Source organism: Melanostigma gelatinosum, assembly GCF_949748355.1.
Source record: "Melanostigma gelatinosum genome assembly, chromosome: 9".
NCBI lineage: Eukaryota > Metazoa > Chordata > Actinopteri > Perciformes > Zoarcidae > Melanostigma > Melanostigma gelatinosum.
The window spans coordinates 18,234,881-18,255,968 of NC_136642.1; the positions used below are offsets into that span (position 1 = coordinate 18,234,881).

The following is a 21,088-nucleotide window of genomic DNA, read 5'->3' on the forward strand; positions in this document are numbered from 1 at the left end:
TCAGGTTTGCTGTGAGGTTTGCATATTTGTGCCGTGCTTTAAGGAGCCTAAGGAGAGCTGTTTAGCTGAGCGAATGTGTTCCGGATGAGGAGCCTGTACGTTAAAAAAAAAAAAAAAAACCTGCCACAGTCTAGAAAAGAAACAATAATAAAAGCTTAGAGGAGTAACTCCACTACTGAGAGCATGTATCAAGCTGCAGAAAACAGAGGCAGGTCAATGATCAAACCATTACGTGGTTGACAGTTTCATGACTGTAAAAGTTAACTACAAATGCCCGTTACTAATGCGCAATGATCGGGAGCAACCTGCTTAGGTGTTTGCCAGAGTGCTACTCTTTCAATCATTCCAACTGGGTGCACAGGGGAACACTGAAGCATCTGGCTCGCTCCAGTGTGTTAAATAACACGCTGATCTTTGGGTCGCCGCGGTTCGTCAGTGCTGCTACACATCCAAAGTTAACCCAGCAGTATTTAAAGGTTTAGATATACATACTCACTTTATAAAACAATAAAATACGTATAATGTAGGGCTGCGTCATTTGATTACATTGTAATTGAGATTTGTTTGGTCCAATATTTATTGGATTTAAACTAATTTGATGTTTATTTTTACAGTATTCTAATGTCAAAATGAAGACAGTCTTCTGTCACTTAACACGTTGAAGTGCAATTCAACTTTTGTTCTCATCATTCATCGAGCATCATGATGAATGATTCGGATCTGAAATAGTACATCATCTTAAGGGGCACGACTAATTAGTTCAGGCATTTTATTGGAAAAATAACAAACATATGCATTTGAGTACAAATTGTGTCAGGCTGTGATTAGGCGTGTCAAAAGTCAAAAGCACATTTTATTCAAACAGCACAGAGGATGTTGTACCTAACTGACAACGAATGAAGAGCGGCTGTTACCTCAGGGGATGCAAAGCCTAAATACTCCCAGTCCCACGTTCCGCCAGCAAAACTGCAAGTGAGGAGAGAGACGGAGGAAAGATTTAGTCGCTAGAAGATTGTGATTAATTGCTGAATTCTTATAGCTAATGAGTCACTTTTTATTATTTGAAACTGCAGTTCTGTTATATTACAGCACTGTTTTTCATAGTAAAAACTAGACACTTTATTGAGCCGCATGTCTGGATTTTACCTGCGCCTGGGGGCCTCGGGAGAGTCATTGGGGGCCACTCCCCTGGCTACTGAAGCAAGGAACTCCTGCCTCTTCTGCTGAACAAGACATGCTGCACGGATGATTTTGTGGCGCGGCGTCCTGAGATAAGGCCGGTTAACCTTTTGTGCCAGGTCCTCAGTCACCATCTCCAAGTCCGTCTGAGGACAGAAAGAGAGCTGGCTGGGTTTTTCTTTTTTGGGAAGGCAAAGTGATTTTAGTAGTGTGTGTGTGACTACAGGATTTCAAGTTTAACTTCATGGTCTGTTCCCAAACTGGAATGTTCAAGGACAAAGTGACTTTAGAAGTGGCCCGACAACTGCTTTTAGGGCCAGTGTGTATGCATCTTTAAAAATGTATTCTTTTTACAAGCCTTTAAGAGATGATGCTGTAAGTATGTGTGCCTCCTCATTCATTTTACAGTATTTAAAATGCCACAATATTAAAGATAGCAGGTAAGTACTTTCCTCGTCTTTACAGGCAATCATAAATTATGTAATGCTCGATCTTTAACTAAAAGCTGAGATGGGCAGGTATAACTGGGGCAGACTGTGGAGATCATGTGGTAGAAAGCTTTAGTCCCAAATCTCTAATGGCACATGTGAAACCGGCTGCTGTGAACATTTTGTCTTTTTTTCCTGAATAAGTAGGACTGAAACCTGCATGAGCTCGTAGATCTCTTTCTTTGTGCTTTTGGGCTCCAGAAAGAACCCGTAAGGATAAGAGCACTTCAGGATGCGGCGAGTCTTTAGTAGTTCTAGGACCGCATCTTCAATGAACGTAGTGTCAGGTGGGCCTCCTTCCCCTGGACAAGAGAAGGAGAGTCAAAAAAATGGGTTTCTGCTTTACTTTTGTCAAGCATCCCTTATTCCAGCCTAAATGGCCTACACATGTCGGTAGATTAGTACGTACGATGATCAATCCTGAGACAAAGCATATGACAGAACGGCTCTGTTGTACTAATTATGGTATTATAGATCCTGTTATTCTATATTAAAAGGGAAAATTGACAGATTTTCAACCTTGACCTATCTAATCTAGTGTGAAAATCGCCTGCAGTTCTTACCGATGTTCTCTGTGCCTCTGGGGCGCAGCTGCAAAATCTATCGTCCTTCCTGCACTCAGTGACGCAATATGAAGTCGTCGGAGTGAAGGAAGGACGACAGAGTGCTGCAGGGCACAATGCCAATCAAAAACCTTCTGCTCTTCTCTTCGCTTGCATGAAGGTTTTCAGCAGCAGACCAGCAGGGCGATTTGTATTTTGTAGATGTAATGGTCTGCCTCTGAGGGAGTAGAAGCCGGTATATGTTCACATCTTACTCTGTGAATTAAGGACATATTTTGACCAAACCAGCGTTTGTGATTGCTGGATAGTGGAACGACTAATCAAGACGTGTTTGGTGAGTTTTATTTAGTTTCTGTCAAGTTTGAATGAAGTGTGTTTTCTGATGAGCTAACATGCTAATCAAGCTCGTCTTAGTTCAGTGTAAAAGAGAAACCTTGACATTTTGTGGCTAACAGAAAGCTAAGAGAGCTTGTGTAATGCAGCAAACTTGTTGCTCATGCACAATGCACCCTGGTATATGTAGGAGAGAATAGTCAATACAGCAGGCACCAGGGGATTTATTTCTTCATTGGACAACATTTATATTCAGCACTGTGTGGAAATCCACATAAATGGTTGCCAATGTTCCCTTTAAGCGATCTAGATGGCAGGGGTGGGCCATGACATTACGATGAGCTCTTTTGAATACAACAAAAGAACACATCCGTATTCACATCTGCATCCGAATACACAACAGTAAGTCAATCGTGGTTGTTTGCTATTTTCTGAGTGTAAAACCTGTCTGCAAATGTCTTGTGCGAGATGAATTGTGCAAACTTTCAACTGAGTACACAACGACTTATGGCAATTTCCATTTCTCTGTCAGCTGATCAGCCTTATATTAGTAACACCGCTGCAATCAGAATCTACAGAAATGCAAGCGGAGCGTTGTGTATCAGAAGAAAACGTGGCTGTTCTAAACAGGTTGTAATTGCTTGTACCGATGTGGGTTTAAAGCACTCTAAACAAAGCACCGCTTTCTGGTGAGGTAGACCTGCCTGCTGACTGATAACTACAGCCATCGTTGTGCTGTTAATACATTAACATAACACCTTTGTGTCTGCCTACCTCCAGACGCTCGGTATCAGAGGACGAGATTAAGATGTGTCTAAATGTGTTGTGAAGACTGACACCGTTACGGGAGACTGCACACTCACTTCCACTCAGGGCTCGACTGAGCTGCTCCATCTTCTCTTTGGCTGTTTTCAGCAGGCGCTGCTCCAGCTATTGTGAGGAAGACAGACGACGTTTACGGTGAAGCAGAAAATTGTCTTGAGAAGACTGCCCGCCAAAACAATGAATAGAATATCACGATATGAAGCTGGATAAATTGGCAATGAATCAATTATCAATTATTTCTGCCACAGCAACAGTTTAAAAAGTAGGACAGTAGCCAGTAATATTGTAAATGTACTAAATACAGAATTACCATACTTTATATTGCATTAGTGAGTATAGCCCACCTATGAGGCCTTGTGCGGTACAATAGGACAAGTTCCCGCTGCCTCAACCCCTACATGACTGTTTGTACACGATGCAAAGGCAGGCCTGCTTACCTGATAGCTGTGCTTGTGGTTCTTGAAGCGTGTGTAGTAGTGCATAAAACGGTCGAGTTCCTGAAAGCTCTTGTGCTTCATTTCTGCCTGCAAAACAGTGATGAGACACCGGTCAGTCAATAAATTCATGTTGACCCCAAGTTCTTCTTAAAAGATGGCTGACCAGGGGGACATGAAAGATTCTGCACAATGAGGCTGGTTTCGTTTCAGCTCAGTCGGAGTCTTTACTACGTTTTGCTGTCATTTTCTGTCTGCCGCGCTAGTTTCTCTCCTCTGATCTCCGTGTTTCGCAGAGGTCGGAGCGTTTGCAAAGACATTCCGTCACTCGGCAGTCGGCCGGCTTGTTGCTCTCGCTTTACTAATAGTAGCTGCTCTGTTTCAATAACGTTGGGCTGAAAGAAAACAATCACGCAGGCCGAAATTCAACTGCTAATGTGTTCTGTCGGGGAGATACGGTGACTTAAAAGATGTAGAAAGAGTCTTAGCGCTATGAGTAAGGAAAAGTCTGCGAGCTGCATTTTTGGAAATGGGACATTTAAGTGTGCTGAAACACATGTTGAATGTGATGTTGATCAACTCGAGCCAATCTGCTTCCTAATTTTGTAGCAGGACGATCTGAAACTAAGCGCCCATCTCTAACGTGCGTGTGTCTACCTCTTCAGTCATCTCCTTTGACTGCTCCTCCACCTGCTGGATGACTTCGTAGCGAGTGCAACGATAGTAGCCTCCTGTTGACGAGCTGTGCTTTTTCCACTCCTCCAGACAGATCCAGCAGAAGTCATACTTGCACTGCAAGGGAGAGAAAGGAAATATCAGACTTGAATCTGTTCTGGTCAGCCGTCACATCACAAGCTAGTCCAGATGTACTGGGGTCATTTATATTTCATGAATTTCATGAACACACAATTGTTTATTTTCACCTGATTCATCTCCCCTGAAGTAAAAAGACTTTCTAACTTAGCTGAAGTTGTGTAACTCCGAACATTATCAAGTATGGATCTCTGAGGATATGAGAACTAAAAAGATTTTTGAAATGTCTTATTAAAAATCAGTTTTTTTCTGCTCTCAAAATCAGAAAAAGAATTAAGAGTGAATGAGATCTTTAAGAGTCCCTAAACCTTGGACTCAGGATCCACTTACTTGTCTCTGTCTCAATCTTCTTCCCGTCTATTATTTGTTCCTTTTATAAATGGAGTTTAATGGAGACAGGCTTTTGTTTGCGATGAATCCTCGTAGCCTGCTGCCACTAGAAGGCCCTCAGACTGTATTTGAGGAAGCAAGTTCCATTGAGGATCGTAAAACTACCACTCCAATCTGCTGCATCCTATTTGGGTGTAAGTGATTTCTTTCCCCACTTGTGGCCACAAGTACTTCTGCAGGTGACAAGTTAGCCAGAGCATCACACAACCCTAAAAAGGCTGAGACCTCTGTTGCCCTGGAAACACCATGCTTACATGACGCTTCAGGAAAATCAATACCAAATAAAAGAGTGGGAGGGCAGAGAGACACAAAAAGATAGCTTGTGAAATGGTGAGAAATAAAGTGTTAAGCCAGACCGGAGGGAAGGAAATGGCAGCGAAAAGACACCGAAATGGTCCTTTGCAACACAGAGTCCCGTGTTTCCAAGCAACAGGGGCAAAGCCATTTCTTGCCAGGTAATAACGGGTCAATAGGCTGAGCCCTCCGTGGCCTCTCAGCTTGTGAGAGCCGCTCTGTTTCTCTCAAACTAATCTCCATCTCTAGTCAGCCTCTTTAACCGGGATGGAGACAAGTGAGAGGGCCGTCACAGAGACACGAGGAGGCTGTATGACTGCACTGTGCGACTTCCATGGCCTGGCCCCTCCAGCGACAGTGGTAGTAACAGAGATACAGTCAGGCAGTCTGTGTGATTATCAGCCTCACACACTCTGTCTGAGTGTCTTTTTGTTGCCTCAGTCACCTCTGAATTACTCTCTCTTGTCCATCTAAGTAAGACAGAAGCTGCTGGATAACTGCAGGACTACCCAGAAGGCTTATGGATTGTTTGTGAGCACGGCAGTATCATCAGCTGCCACTTGTAAAATAATCTTTTACAATGACTGCTAAACGTAGCTGATGGCAGCTTGAAAGTGATTACTCATAGTCACCTTCATAATTGTATTACAACATCATTGCTACGGTTACCTTTACCAAAAACTAAAGAGCTTCTTACGAACAATGCTCTCAGTGATGCAACACATCCAGTGTTTCATACTCAATGATTTATTCATAAATATCAGACGAGTCCACGGTGTAAGTTATAATAACCTGACAGACTATTACTAAATAACCAAAATCTGTTTTGTGAGATATTTGAAAGTTAAATAAGGCGTATAATCAGAAGCACCCCAAATAGTGCTAGAACACAGCAAAACCTGCTCTAAAGGAAAATATTTTATTAGCCACTCATTTAAATCCTTTGTTTCCATGAGGCTTCAGAGGTTTAAAAAAAACTGGAGCAGCTTTTCACTGAGTTTCTCGGTGGACCAAATGTGTGCTTCTAAAATGAGTTGAGTGCCTTCAGCTTCCTTTATCGTGTTCAACAAATTTCCCTCGTGATGCTCCCACCTAAACCTCTGTTAAAGCTGATTTAAAACCAGCATGCTCAAATCAAGTCCCACTCAACTTTTTATCCTGACACCAGATGTCTATTGTCAGTCCCACTCTCCTCCCCTCAGTTGCTCAACTCTCCATCTTTCAGCCATTGTGAGACACTACCTGCAGCATCTAGACAGGCATGTGAAACCTCCCACCCTGACTTTACCTTTGCACACTGCATGTGGTTGCAGCCCTCGTTTTTCTGTATTGGCGACTTGCAATTGGCGCAGGATTTGGAGTTCGAGAGCAACCACAAGCAGTTGGCGGCATCCTCGTAAGCCTCGCTCACACCAGCCACTGCGATAGGAGGAGGGGGAGGTAAACAGAGAAAGGCATAATGAGACAGAATAAGAATGACTATTACCACGCCGTCTAAACAGACCACCGAGTGGGAAATCGTCCTGTCTGACTAATGTGTAATGCTTATATATTTTGCTAACATCTCCCAAGATGCTCACGCACCCCCCCCCCCACCACCACCACCACCACCACCACCACACACAAAATAATTGGCTGTTATCAAAGCACCTCTGATGTGCCGTTTGAAATGCCAAGATAGAACAGATTCTGGGGAAATCGAAGGGGAAAGATGGTTCCAAAGCTAAATAAATGCTTTTATCTGTAACCGTCGCATCAAGGAAGTTGCACTTTGGAGCGACTTGGGCCACCTTAAATCATCTATTGGATATCACACCGTCCAATTACTGCTTCAAAACATTGCATACTCTCAATGAGTGGGTTGTTCATTTTACTTACTAATTCATCATCAACATGGTGGATTTGAATTGGCTTAGTGCTAAACTGTTTCTAATTACTGTGGTTGAGTTCCAGGCAATTTAGCTCCAGATCAATCACTTGACTGCAAGCCAAAAAATCTGGGCAAGTAAAGGGACTGGCACTTTACCACCAGGTAGCCTAACACCATTCTACCGGTACAATAATGACTAAGTCAGTTGATGTTGGAACAGATAAAATAAATCGACATAGGCTCCTTCAAACCATTTGGCATCACGTCTGTTTTAAAGTTTCACGGCAGAGTGCTGTGCGGTTTATAAATTCAGCTGTATGTCTGAAACATACCCCAAACCAAAAATAAGTAAATTGATGTCAATACTCACATTCCTCAGGTCTCATCTCAGTGACTTTCTGGAGCCACAACTTCCAGATCTCACAGTCACAGGGCTCATGGGCCTCGCCTTGACACTCCCTGGAATATATGCGCAGACAGATGAAGGTGATGCGGACAGCTAAAGAGATCTATTGTAGGCACACATTCTGTCCCTGGACCACACATAAAAATGGACACACACACACCAAACACACACTGCTGTCTGAGACCACCATCAATTGGCCATATCTGCCTCACAGCTAAATGCCTTCCTCGTGTCATGGGAACTATTAAAGTCGCACCTGTGTTACATCCAGCTCCAAATCAATCAAGTCAACTGCACTCCTGAGTACCGGTAAACAAGACCAGTGAAGCTGACGGACACTTTCACACACCGGATAGCGAGGTGAGGTGGGTAGTGTTAGTTGGGGTGGAGGTCATGTTGTGATAATGACGTAATACAGAGGACAGAAGGTGGAGGACTACACAGCATCAGGGTTGCCAAGCTGACAAAGACAGGGTAGTTACAAATATATGTACACAGAAAATATACATGGATACCCATCCAAACAGCATAGGTGTGGCAAGGACCCTGCATGTTCGCCGTGTGCATATGGGCACAGAAAGTATTACAAATGATTCATTCACAGCTTACACATTTTGTTGTGAAAGACTTAAAACGGATTGAATTGTTTTGTGTCCACCGATACATATTCCACGATTGAAAAATGGTTTTAACATTTTAACAGAAGATGTGTTCATTCATCACAAGTTAAAGGAGTAGTTCAGTATTTTGGGAAACGCAATTAAAAGGCATATTGTCAATGTCAATCTCGTGTCTGTGCGTTAAGTACGAAGCTTGATTTGGGAGGACTTTAGCTTAGTTTATCATAAAGACTTAATATATTAGCCAGATTACGAGTGGTACCTGGTTTTCGGCAGGAAATCTTTTTCCTCATACTCTGAGATATATCTTAAGCTCCTAACAGGCTGTCATACGCCTTTTACTCGGCTTATGGCTTCAATCTGGCCACTCTAAATGTCTATTGTAGTGAACTGCCTATCTGGCTTATAATGGATCAAAACATGTTAATGTCACATTAGAATGTCTTGCAATAACTGTAATAAAAGTAACTACAAAAATGTTTTCATTTTCATCAGGTGTGGTACTGATTACTGACCAGCAGAAGAGGTGGCCTTTGCCACAATCTACAGCTGGAGCCCGGAGGAGGGGAAAGCTAAGAGGGTCTGCGGAGGAGGTCCCAGAGCCCTGGGTGCTCAGTCTCACCGCCCTTTCACAGCCAGCCTCGGGACACCAGCGGATTGCTGGATTGTTCTCCACAAATGCCTGTCAACAGAAGGAACGAAGTCGATTAAAGGTATTTCAGTGACCGTAGGACACTCATTTCTAGCACATTATCTGTTACCGGTTCTAAAGCGTCTGCCAGAGGAGATCAATGAAACAATCCTTTTCCACTTGGTGTTAATTTACTAAACGTCTTTAAAATCTGAAAAAAACATGAATCACGCTGCTAAAAACATGTATACCGCTAACTCTTGAAAGCCAATAACTTCTCCCTACTCTCATTAATGTTTGCCCCTTTCTGACCTGCCGTGTCAGTCATCTGCGTTCTTCACATTGAAATTGAACTGCGGGAGTCATGTGCTTATCCCCGAGGGTGTTATCAATTCAACAGTACGTGTAATTCTGTAACTCTGTTGTTTCATCTTGTCACCTTGATGTCAAACAGGAGGTAGCGCCGATCCATCTCTCTGGACACCACACTCTCGATGACTTCCACAGGCACTAGCTGGTAGCAGTCAAAGGCCGGGCAGAAGATGTTGTGTGCTTCACCCTCTTGGATCTTTAGATTTAGAAACCTGAGGAAGCATACGTTACATTGCAGACACCGCAATGAGGTTGACACTGAAAAACATAGTACATCCTGAGCCGAACCAAAAATATGACTTACCCTTCCCAGCATGCTCTGCAGAACTCATGGCCACAGGACACGTCGACGGGTTCCTCGAAGACGGAAATGGAAGACATGCAGATGCCACACTGTGATACAAAAGAAAGCTGTCTTAAGGCCGCGGTGCAATTAATTTCAGTCTAGATTAAAAAGAGTAATTCTTAAAACTCTGTGGAGCAATTTCAAAAGGCCCTCCAGTACAATTCATATGTTATGACATCACCCTTTCAATTCAAACGCACACGGCCTTTGAGTCAGTGACAGGTTTTGGACTGAAATTCAACAACCTTGAGAATAGGCTGTCTGGACCATCTTCTCAAAAATGTGGCGTAATGTTAACATTCAATGTGATGACTAGACCAGAACACCCCCCCCCCCCAACCAGCTGATTTCATGCTTTAACCACACACACAAGGGTAGTTCTTGCCCGAAATGCCCGCCCGGCCCTCGATGATGAGCTCTCATTAGCATGGGGATTCAAGGATTACTGTTCTGTCATAAGACGTATTTTCTCACATCCACAGAAACTTGAGACACAAACAGGGACTAACACACACACACAGTCCCACACACACAGTCCCACACACACAGTCCCACACACACACAGTCCCACACACACACAGGCCCACACACACACAGTCCCACACACACAGTCCCACACACACAGTCCCACACACACAGTCCCACACACACACAGGCCCACACACACACAGGCCCACACACACACAGGCCCACACACAGGCCTTGTTACAGTGAAAAACCGACCCGAACAAAAGGCATAAAGGAGGCAGTGTACTTCAACAATGTAAGTATTGATTTGTGAAAGAGCAGAATGTGATATAATCAACTGGAACCTTTTAAATGGGCCCTTGAGTAGACCCGGTCGATTGGCACCGTGCAGTTCGAGGCAGAAAGTCACAACAAAAGATACTGTCAGACAAACGCAACCTGTAATTTCTCATAAAGTAGTTGATGTAAATCAAGGCTGTCAGCTTCAGCTACCATCTATCAACAGTTTATTTCTGAAGCACGAATGAGCATTCATGTGTGATTTTCCCCACAGGTAGAAATGTTATTTCAAAAGCTTAAAGGTCCCTGGACACCAATGACAGGTGTCAAAAACATCAGAAGCACACGAGAAGATCAGCTTTCCATCATTACTGTGTATATAAATATACACATACTTATGGCAGTGGAAATGCCACACTTATGCGTACAGTTAAGTTCTAATGTATATGTACAACACAATTAACAGCATTCATTAAAAAATATCACAACAAGCATGAATATGTTTTGCTCACATTTAGTATGTTAAAAAGCTCATAATTTTCCACACTAAAATCGAAATATGCCCAATTTTAAAACCGTAAAATTACAGGAATAAACTGATAATTAACCGCAAATTTGAACACATGTCCTTAGGCCACGGACGGCCTCTTTGCCTTCCACTGCTTGTTATCAAGCACACTTGATAGCTTCATTGACAGTCTTCTGTAGCGAGTGGTCGAGCCAGACAAATGGCCAACAGCATAAAGGACATCTCACATTACTTGTCATGATTTCCATCTTGACAACTGCTCACAAAGAAGACTGCTGAGGAAAATGTCAAGCATGTTTGATAACTATCAGAGGGGGGGGGGGGGACCCTCTTGTAGGAGTGGGTCAATAAGGCTCAATAATGTTCTTGTAGACGAGCAGTTTTAGTAGCACACTTGCATGTCTACGACTCATGGGGGCTTTAGTTATTGCAAGCTCACCAGATATTTGTTTTATCTTTGTTGAACTTGCAAGGTGCTTAAATTTGACTTTGCAGGCCGTGCTTGATACCCGTTTATGTTAGGTGTAGAGTGAAGTCATTAAGCAGACAGCATGACAGTTCCACACAACATCTGGGAGTCTCTACAATTTGATTACGCATTCCCTCATGCTCGGCACAGAAGCAGATGGTCGCTGTGGAATATTCTTACCACCTATTTTTATTGGCCTATCGACAGTAGAATTTTATATACTAATAACACTATTTTAGAAAGTATTACAATATTCTCTCATGTTCAGAGCTCACACCATAATTAACAAACCCCTTGTTCTCCGAGGAGTAGAGGAAGTGCTGCTTGTGTTTATGTTGGCGGGCGAGACCACCGGCGTGCATGCTAATGACTGCTTGCAATACAATGCTGGGAAATAAAGCAACATTATGCGGAAAGACAGGTGCGGCGTTGAAAATTTAAAGAATTCAGCAGAAACTCTTCAGGACACCGGAGGGACTCAATTTAAATGAACACTTGTGTGGAGTTTTCATGGGTACACTGCCAGCATCTACTAGTCTGTGAGCTTCCATGCTAGCTTTATCCTTTGCTGCTGTAGGAGCCTCCCTGGGGCAACTCGTCTTGTGGTTTAATGTTGTCTCCTCACTGAGAAGTACAGTTAAATGATAGAATTTAATAAAATGGTGTTCTCATTTACCACATCTCCAACTCCCATTTAAAGTGTTCTTTAAAGGAGTATGCTTTAGGGCGGCCTGGGTGCGGGAGGAGTAGCCCTCTGCTGGTCAGTACAGAGAAGCTTCAAGACACTTGGCTGCACTCGGCAGAACCGGAGGTTGCTGCCTGATCCTTGCACTCAGCAGAGTTCCTGTTTCAATGGTGTGGGTTAGCCCTGCCCTCTATACTTAAGCCACGCCCTCTTTCATAACTCATGAACCCATTTCTTATAGACACTTGTGGGAGGCATCACTGTTTTCAGCAGATTGATCGCAGCTATTGCAAATTCGTCCCTGTTAACCTTACATTTATCAAAAGTGAGAAGGAGTTTGGTGACAACTGTGTAACGTATTTTTGGCGAACGGGAAGCCGCGGACATCTCTCACCAGAGAGGACTCCTCGTCGGCAGGCATGAGGCTGATTTGGTCTGGGGAAGTGATGGAGGAGCGGGTGTTGCGTGGCGTCCGGGGCGAGGGCAAGGTGTCCCAGGCATTGTAACCACTTGGAGGTGGGTTCGGCATCTGTACCCCCGAGCGCTGGCAGCATTCCACCGCGTTGCTCATCCAGGCCTCTAGGAGCTTCTCTCTGTCCCAATCTGATGCAAAAAAATAAATAGACATAATTAAAGAGAGTGAAATGCTAATGCAGGAATCCAAACAGAGAGGAATAGGGCCTAATCAAAGTAAATGAGAAACCAATTAGTTTAGTTATAAGCACATCGCAGTGAGGCATAAATACATTTTGGATGAAATTAAGCTGAGGGGAAAAAGGTAAATCAATACACACATGTAGTAAAAGGCCAGAAGTGAGTTGACCATTGTAAAGAAATAAAAATATTCTAACATGTTATTTTTAATAACATTGACCTTTTTGAACCATGCGATAGGCAAACAGACACGATCACGTCACACGAAGCAGCTCTAATCTAGAATCACTGAGTAAATTACAAGAGCAGAAAACAAAAGCTTTTGTCTTCAGGAATGTACGCATGGATACACATCAAGGGCAGCGTATGACATCATCCCCATTCAACCTGATAAAACTAGACGTGTTCTCATTTCATCCACACAAAATGTATCAACATTTTCTTCCCTGCTGTCTTATGTTTGTGAGAATTGGTAAGCGGAATGCTAAATCCACCAAAGCCCACACAAATTCCTCTGCAGTGGCCACACTACCACGTAAGCCTTTCCAACACAACAACATAGACCTGCTGCCATCTGGTTTTCTCTTTTAGAATAGCTGTTCTATCCCCCATTAGCACAAGTTGGAGAACTTTTCAGTATGAATATTGAATGACTTGTGGATTGTGCCTGAGTCCAAATTTTCTCTGCCAAAAAATAAATAAATAAATCCCCTTTTAACATCGGGAGAGTGACCCGGTCAACTATGCAATTATTTTATCAGCCTGGAGACACGTTTCGCCACCTGTCAAAGGCCTCAGACTCTAAATGGCCTCATTAAGATAATGAATATTGCAACAATCCCCCCCCCCCCCCCCATCTCCATTCAATTAAAACTCATCAATGAGTATGACTCGATCTTCCAGCCTATGGTTATTAAATGAAGTCTGAAATTAAAAGTCCTCATATTTAGTCTGAAGTATAAAAACAATTTGCCGGGGAAATATAAATTGTCCAAAGCACAGACCGATCGACCGGCTGGCAGCTCAGCAGGAAACCACCGACAACTGTGATAAGAGAACTGAAAAAGACTGATATGGAAATTGGAAAGTTTTACGAGTGATGATATAATAAGTCCAAAAGCTTCTTCTCCTTGAGATTAACAAAAACCCTGAAATGTTCCATCCCTATTAAACAGACAGACAGCAATCCCATGATAGAGGTGAATACATATAGCCGTAATCTGGGGCTCACCCCTCTAATCTCCCAAAAATATGTCGAATATGTAGCACACACGGCTCAACAGCCAGTCGCTGAGCCAACTGAATAAGAGAACAGGGTATTTTAAGACTGAATATATCAACCCAAATCTGTGACACATCTTTCAAGTCCTCCACCAACATAATCTGAGCCAAGTTAAAGTAAGTAGGGTCGGCTTCTAATGAAATAACTTTGATTTAAACATTTAAAGCTCTTCATACACGTTATCTTAGCCAGGTTAAAGACAAACTTGTGTTCTTGAAGTAAAGCATTCATATATATTATTGCTCGGCTTTACTCACGTTTTACTCTTACCATTACTTCACAAGCTCAATGTCAGCAAGCCATTTCCGATTTGTGAATATTAAGCAACCTATTTAGCATCTATTGAGACATATAAGTAAACGAGAAAATTGCTAAAGAAGTATATATCCTTGCACAGACGTGTTGTACCTCAAACAGGCAGCATTCCACTGCACACAATTATTCTAGTAAGCAAAGACAGGAAGAAAACAAAGTCTTGAAGTCAACAAAAAGTGCAAATATGTGAGCTACGGCTCTTTCCCGTGGTATTGAAAAGCACTGTTTGCAGCAGCAATACAAGCAAAGACCTCTGTGTTATTGAAAAGCCTGAGTCTCTGCTGTGACCAATGTGCTTGATGGTAAACGTCAACTGTCTAAGTACCCTAGCTTTCAAATGTGCTGGTGTTTTCACATATTTGGAGGAAAGGACAAGCCCACTAAAATAGTATTCAGAGCGTGTGACGATGGCACTCTCCACTGAGGGCAATACAAGTGGAATTATTTTCGATAACAAAGGCTGTTCACATCTTGCCCCTTTCACTGCAAAGGGACTCACTGGAGCGTAGCGCGGAGTTTATATGAGATACAGCCCCTCTAATCCCAATACAAATAAAGTATAAGACACATTTACCAACAAATGTTTTCTTTACAAGTAAACAGCTAAATATGCTTCGTTTTATGCTCTTTGTGGAAACAACAGGTCAGGATTTTTGATAGCATGTGTGTGTATTACCTTGAATTTTAATATTCAGGACCTTTTTTTTCATTTTTGCCTTTATTAGATAGTGACAGTGTGGATGGGGAGACAGAGAAAATAATACAACGTGCAACAATGGTCCCTGGCCAGAATCAAACCTGGGATGTTTCAGATATATACGGTATACCAGGCTACTAGGACACTGACAAGCAGACACTCTGCATGTGTGTGTGTGTGTGTGGTTGACAGTACCATGGGCGCGTAGCAGTGCCTCTGCAGTGAAGAGAGGGGCCTGCAGCATGTCGGCTGTCTCCACTATCAGCATGTCCTTCAGCCTCCGTAGATCCTGAGGCCGCAGGCCTTCGTACAGCTAGAGAGGAGGGCAAAGGACAGAGACAAGAGAGGAGGACAGAAGGATTGTGACGAGAGATTAAAAGGAAGGTATGGAGGAAAAAAAAGAAGAAGGCGGGTTGCCAGAGAAAAGTAATAAAAGAGCAGAGGGAGCAACAGAGGGTGTGATCAGGGTGAGAGGGAGAGGAATCAGGGTGGAAGTAGAAGAAAAGATGGGGCAACGGGAAGTAGAAGTATTTAAAGCAAATAAAAAGACAATTGCTGATGCCTGACTTAGCCAGTGAGCTAACAGTGATGGTGATGGGAGTCACATGCCTAATGGCAGGCTGTTTTGTGTGACTAATTTCTGTGTGTGTGTTTGTGTCTAACCGAAGCCTCTACGGCGTGGGGGCCTGTGGAGCAGAACTTCAGCCAAAATGAACGATAGACAAATAGGACACGACAGACCTACACACACCATGACTCAAGAGCTTTGGCAAGGTTAAGATATCCAGGGCATCTTACTCAATAGAGTTTGATCTGAAACAGCACTAAAATGGACAAAAACGGGTCGGTAACATTGGAAGTGACACCACTTGAGGGTGACAAACCCAAAGCCGTGTACCCTCTGGCTCTTGGCGTGTTATTCTGTACCTCTCGTCGGTCAAGGGCTGCGTACTCCGCCTCTATACCCTCGGCCTCGGGGGCAAGAGAGAAGACCATCTGCGACTCCAGGCACAGGGCCAACTCCTTGTGGTGCTGCTTCTCTGCACAGTCACATGGAGTCTCGCGGTCGTCGTTCTCAGCAAACAGGTCTGCTTCTCTCTGCACCAGAAACTGAACAAGAGGAAAATGCAGCTTTAAATAACGGGGCACACACTAATATACGTGAGGGGCTTAATGGCTTGTGTAGTGTGACACACCTTACATGACAGAAACAGTGGTGCCAGTACCTCTGTGGTGGTAGTTGATGGAAAAGCTACACAATTATGGCAAAAATTGCCAATTCCACTTATCTTTATCTGTACTGTGATGATTAGTACTTACAATTTTTCAGTTTCGTGACCTCTAGTGGATTGCACCAATGGCTAGGGCTGAGTGACTTGTTTCATGCATTATAAATGTGTAATTTCAGCTTCCCAAACATTGGTTCACTTCATTCTTTTCCACTTTGCTTTTTACAAATTCTCTGTAAGTTTCTTTCTTTCTATCACACCAGACCTGCATGTATCCCAACTTAAATATTTGGTTTTGCAAGTGGTGCAAATAACATTTTGCTATCTATGCCACCGTACGGTGTTCAGGGTGAAATAAAAAAAATCCATTAACAGTGCAAGATGACAATTACGAATCATGGGAACACAATCTGTTTCACAACTAGGTCTTTGAGAGACGCACCGCGATAGCTTGATTCATAAATGTGACTTTCGTACGTGATGCATCCTGCGGTTTGATCAATCTTAACAGAACTGATGGGAGCAACACACCAGCCACTATTCTACAAATATTCATCGTACAAAACTGAATCATTTGTGTTCAAAAGGAGGGTCACTCTGGCCCCTTTTAACTTCATTCCACTCAAATTGCTCCCTGTCTTAGTGAGACTCTTCCGTTTCCATCTATAGTGCCTTTGACCTATACCTAAAATGATTCTCCATTAGCCCGTACTGTAACGTGTCCACACCTCAACACACGTCTTCGTGCCTGAGGCAGCAGCGTAGTGCAGGCAGGTGTTTTTCTTGTTGTCGGTGGCATTGATGTCAGCGCTCTCATACTCTCCCTGGTCCAGCTTCGCTCCGGTCCAGGCCAGGATGATCTGTAGGGATTCGGCCCGACGCTGTCTGTCTTCATATGGCCGCGAGAGCCGAGGTTGCAGGGCCCCCTCTGAGGTCAGGATCTGGGGCCCCATGCAGAGAAGGTGCAGCGATGTCTCATTGTGCACATTACGCTTGTTAGGATTCCCATCCTTGCTGAAGAGGAAGGACCTAAAAGAATAAGACGGACACAGGAAAAAACAATTGTTTCAAACCTTTGCTTATTGGCCCACAAATGGCTTTGCCTGCTAATATCTGGGGCAAAGTAGCATATTTTTGTTGACTTTTATTTCTGCTTTGGTCAACAAAGTAACCTTCTAGGGTATATACTTATTGGCCTATCTTGTTTTGTTTTTGTAAGCCTATTTGTAGCCCCCTAGCAGGGTTTTTTTTGGCAACACAGCAAATAACACAAAAGCCATTTCATCCTCTGACAAACCCCAAAAAGGTGGAAATAACAAATATCGCATACTTCTGTTATGCTTTATTAATTATAGATTAGTGTATCTCAATATTCTACAGCATTTTAAGTAGTTTACTTCACAAATATTTGAAATAAAATCTAGAAAATGACACAGTAGAGATGCATGTGGAGATACAAATTGCAGGTAAATTATTAGTCTCTGATTTCCGGTGCTTCATCCGTCTGTCAAGTCTCATATTTTGCTTCCACTTAACCAGATTTTCAAAACCTAGTGTCTTTAAAGCAAAGACAAACACATGCAAGGCTGGTAGCTTGTGCGGTGGGAAGCTCTTGGAGCCCCGTCCTGTTCCATCCCAGCATGTTGCATTCCTGAGAGCTGCTAACAGATGGCTATGTGGAGAGACAGATGGGACAGAGCCGTATAGAGACAAAACGTGCAAAAAACGTATCTTACGACACAGCAGTACAGCAATAGAAGCGACCAGCTGATCAGCAACAGAGAGCTAAAAAGATAAGATAAGTAAACCGGCGCTACATGAGAAATACTAATTATAACGTATTGAATAAATAAACTGCAGCATATCAAAAATCTAGAGCACAACAAATTAGTCCCTCGTCTCTCAACCCTTAGATATCTATTTTCCCTCCACTAACCGCAGCCAAAAATATGCAACTGTGAATGTCTACGTTATGTCTGTTTGCTTGCTCGTTGGTCTGATTTTAACTGGACCATATCCTGACCTGAGTAGGCGGGCCATGGCGTGCCGGGAAGCATAGTGCAGTGGAGTGTTGTGCTGGTAGGACTCTCCGTATGTAGAGTTGGGATCCAGCGCCTCCTTGAACTGCGGGTTGCTCTCGTACAGTTGGCAGGCCAGCACCTCGTCCCCATTGATGAGAGCCTTGCGGAACTTGGTCGCCGTGTTCCCCATCTATCTCTCTCTCTCTCCTACTGTAGGTTCAAGCTCTGTCTGATACAGCAGCTGATGGGTGTCCTCAACCTGTTCAAGTCCAATAGGCCAGCATACCGAATGTCCTTCAGAAAAGAAGGAGTTTAGTTCCTTAGTGGCTGTGTCTGAGTCAAATAAGGCCTTCTTAACTAAAAAAAAAAAAAAAAAAAGGGTGAGTATTAATCACTTCCACTGTCTCTGAATCACAAGGATGAGAGTTGTATCTCCAAGGTTGCTCAGGCTGCTCTGCCACAAGCCCCTATGTCAGCATCGCAGCACAGCACAGTAAACAACCTGCGCTGTGTTTCTCGTTTTATCTCTTTTTTTTTTTAAATAACTAAACATAGGGCCAACAAAGCTCACACGGAGAGGAGGACAAGACTTCCTCTGGCATCACCGGGAGCTTCCGCCTCTCCGTGCCAACGCTGCCCATCCCACTGGGGCCGGGAGTCGTCGTGAAACGAGGTATCCTCCACTGAAGAGCAACACGCAGCGAGTCAGCATTTCGCTCCCACCAGAGCGCCATATGGTCATGGCTGTTTGTTCAGTGTGACGCTTTTGTGTGTTCTTTGGTGAGCTGCAGCGCAAATCAACACAACACATGATCTCCTTCAGCATTATATAGCTCGTGGAACTAAAATGAATTCTCAGGGCCATGAAAATCCTTCTGCACAGTCAATGGCTTAGTGGAGGCAACGTGTGTACACAATAGAAGGAAAACACGCTTCCTGAAAAGCTCAAGAATACATACCATATGCTTAACTCGCCATAAGTTGGCAATGACAACAAAGGAAGTGGTAAACCTATTTTCACATTCCATTTGCCAGACAATTGATTATTTTTTTCGCAGCTTGTGCAAACAGAGTCCAGACTGTGGATGCACCTGACTCCCTGGTGTAATCTTTACACAATATCAGCTTAAACTACAAACGTGTACTACTGTGTATTTGTCACAGATAGGAACGGAAGAGGAGCGAGTTCCAGGTCTTTTTTGTTACCTTTTTGAAAACGTTATTCTCACTGTAATTTGGGGCATTTTCAATGTCATATTTAAACATTTCTGAAGTAAAACGCACCGGCATACATTCAGTTGCCAGTTTATTAGATACACCTGGCTAAAACTAATGTCATCTAATACAACAGTCCTGCAGTAAATCCCACCACCATGAAGGTTATGATGTTCAGTTTTTGTTCAAACTGATTTAGAGAAGTTTATTCAATGTACTTTTGGAGGATGTCGTCTGTGTCACTGCACCTTTATTACACAGAGAGGTGTTGCTGTTATTTTTCCTACAAACACTGATATAAGTGGAGTGGACAAAATAAAATACCTGTTAGTATACTGAAGGTAGGATGTATTGCAGTAGTTGTACCTAATAAACTGACGACTTAGTAAATTAATCTGGTAAAGTTATATGGTGCTCACATGTTTCATCAAAGTTTAGTTTATGTCATGTAATGTTTTTAAACGTTCTAGTCAGACTGGTGAGAGAAAGCCTCGATGAAAGCATCCATTGAGGTAAATGGACCAGAGTTGACCCCTGACCTCTGTAAGACTCGGTGTGAGTTTACATGCATGATGAATCATTTGTTCTTTATGCAGACAACCTAAATAACTACATACTGAATACTTATTGAAATGTGTTAATCCATTGCCATGTCTAGGATATGACATCATCTCCAGCAATCCTTTAAATAGGACCCGTACATTCAAATAACAGAAACACGCCAAAGAAATATTTCACCCATAAAAGGACGTCCTTTGGACGTAGCTGCGGCGGAAGTGTTTTAAAATCGTAATATTTTGGCAAATGTGTGTTTGGAAAGTACAACAGCATACGACTGGATAAACGAGACTTGGGTAGTCATGCACAAGTTATATGGGAGTTTGTAAACGGATGTTTTGACATAGTTTTGGCCTCTGTTAACTTCACTTCATCAAGGATTGACTCTGTTTACAGATCCTCCGTGGAGTCATGCGAGAAACAACAGTTGTCTTCAATAATTCAAGATTAATTGATAGAACTTTACTCGTTTAAATGGCCATTATAAAGGGTGAAATGCTGCTTTAACTGCTTACTAAAACGTTAGCAAATGGCACATCACTCAAACAAGGGAGCCAGATGGCACAAGTTAACGTGCATCACTAAATCTGTGACAAGCTCGAGCCATGTGAGGACAGGCACCATCATCACCACAAAGTCAGAGGTCGAGACGAACAGAGCATGTCTCACCTTGGTGAACACTTGTTAAACACTTGATCTTTGAACAGTTATATAACCCCGTAGCTGACAACACACATTACACGATAAGGACACTTATCTGACAATTATTAACGACACTCCATGACAACATCAACAGACATCTAAATATGATCATCTAGCAGTAGCAGCTAAGCATATATCGATCTTAACAGTTTGCCTGCGTAGCTTTCCACTTGTCAGTGAAGTCCTTCATGCAGGCCTTTCCCCATGTTGTCTGGTGTTTACCATTTTCGCGAGCGCAGACCGACGGCAGAGTGTTGTGTTGTGTTAACGAACAGTCCGTTTTAACGCGTTGTTACATTTCAGGTTAATGAAAACATTCACCTGCCAACCGACCTTAGATAGCGTTAGCTGCGAATCACTCCGTTTGTTGAAAGGGGTCAGTTATAATCACAATACACGGCATACCTCACCATTGTTAGCT

At 43.1% G+C, this 21,088-nt stretch overlaps 1 protein-coding gene across 2 annotated transcripts in view; it reads right to left on the reverse strand.

Annotated features, from left to right (window-relative positions):
• Positions 1-21,088, reverse strand: part of LOC306781881 (ankyrin repeat and IBR domain-containing protein 1-like) — a 28,720-nt gene that overhangs the window by 7,318 nt on the left and 314 nt on the right. The window contains exons 1-16 of one of the 2 annotated variants that reach the window (XM_079274970.1): positions 18,195-18,480; positions 16,900-17,200; positions 15,870-16,052; positions 15,138-15,255; positions 12,389-12,597; positions 9,523-9,611; positions 9,286-9,430; positions 8,731-8,897; positions 7,560-7,648; positions 6,608-6,738; positions 4,480-4,614; positions 3,826-3,912; positions 3,427-3,493; positions 1,824-1,969; positions 1,147-1,325; positions 915-966 (exon numbers count right to left, since the gene is read on the reverse strand). In XM_079274970.1, coding sequence (XP_079131096.1) covers positions 915-966; positions 1,147-1,325; positions 1,824-1,969; positions 3,427-3,493; positions 3,826-3,912; positions 4,480-4,614; positions 6,608-6,738; positions 7,560-7,648; positions 8,731-8,897; positions 9,286-9,430; positions 9,523-9,611; positions 12,389-12,597; positions 15,138-15,255; positions 15,870-16,052; positions 16,900-17,200; positions 18,195-18,382 — 2,286 coding nt within the window. In that variant the 5' untranslated portion in view covers positions 18,383-18,480. Of the gene's footprint in view, positions 1-914; positions 967-1,146; positions 1,326-1,823; positions 1,970-3,426; positions 3,494-3,825; positions 3,913-4,479; positions 4,615-6,607; positions 6,739-7,559; positions 7,649-8,730; positions 8,898-9,285; positions 9,431-9,522; positions 9,612-12,388; positions 12,598-15,137; positions 15,256-15,869; positions 16,053-16,899; positions 17,201-18,194; positions 18,481-21,088 lie in introns of those variants that run through there. The other variant, XM_079274971.1, reaches the window with a different exon arrangement.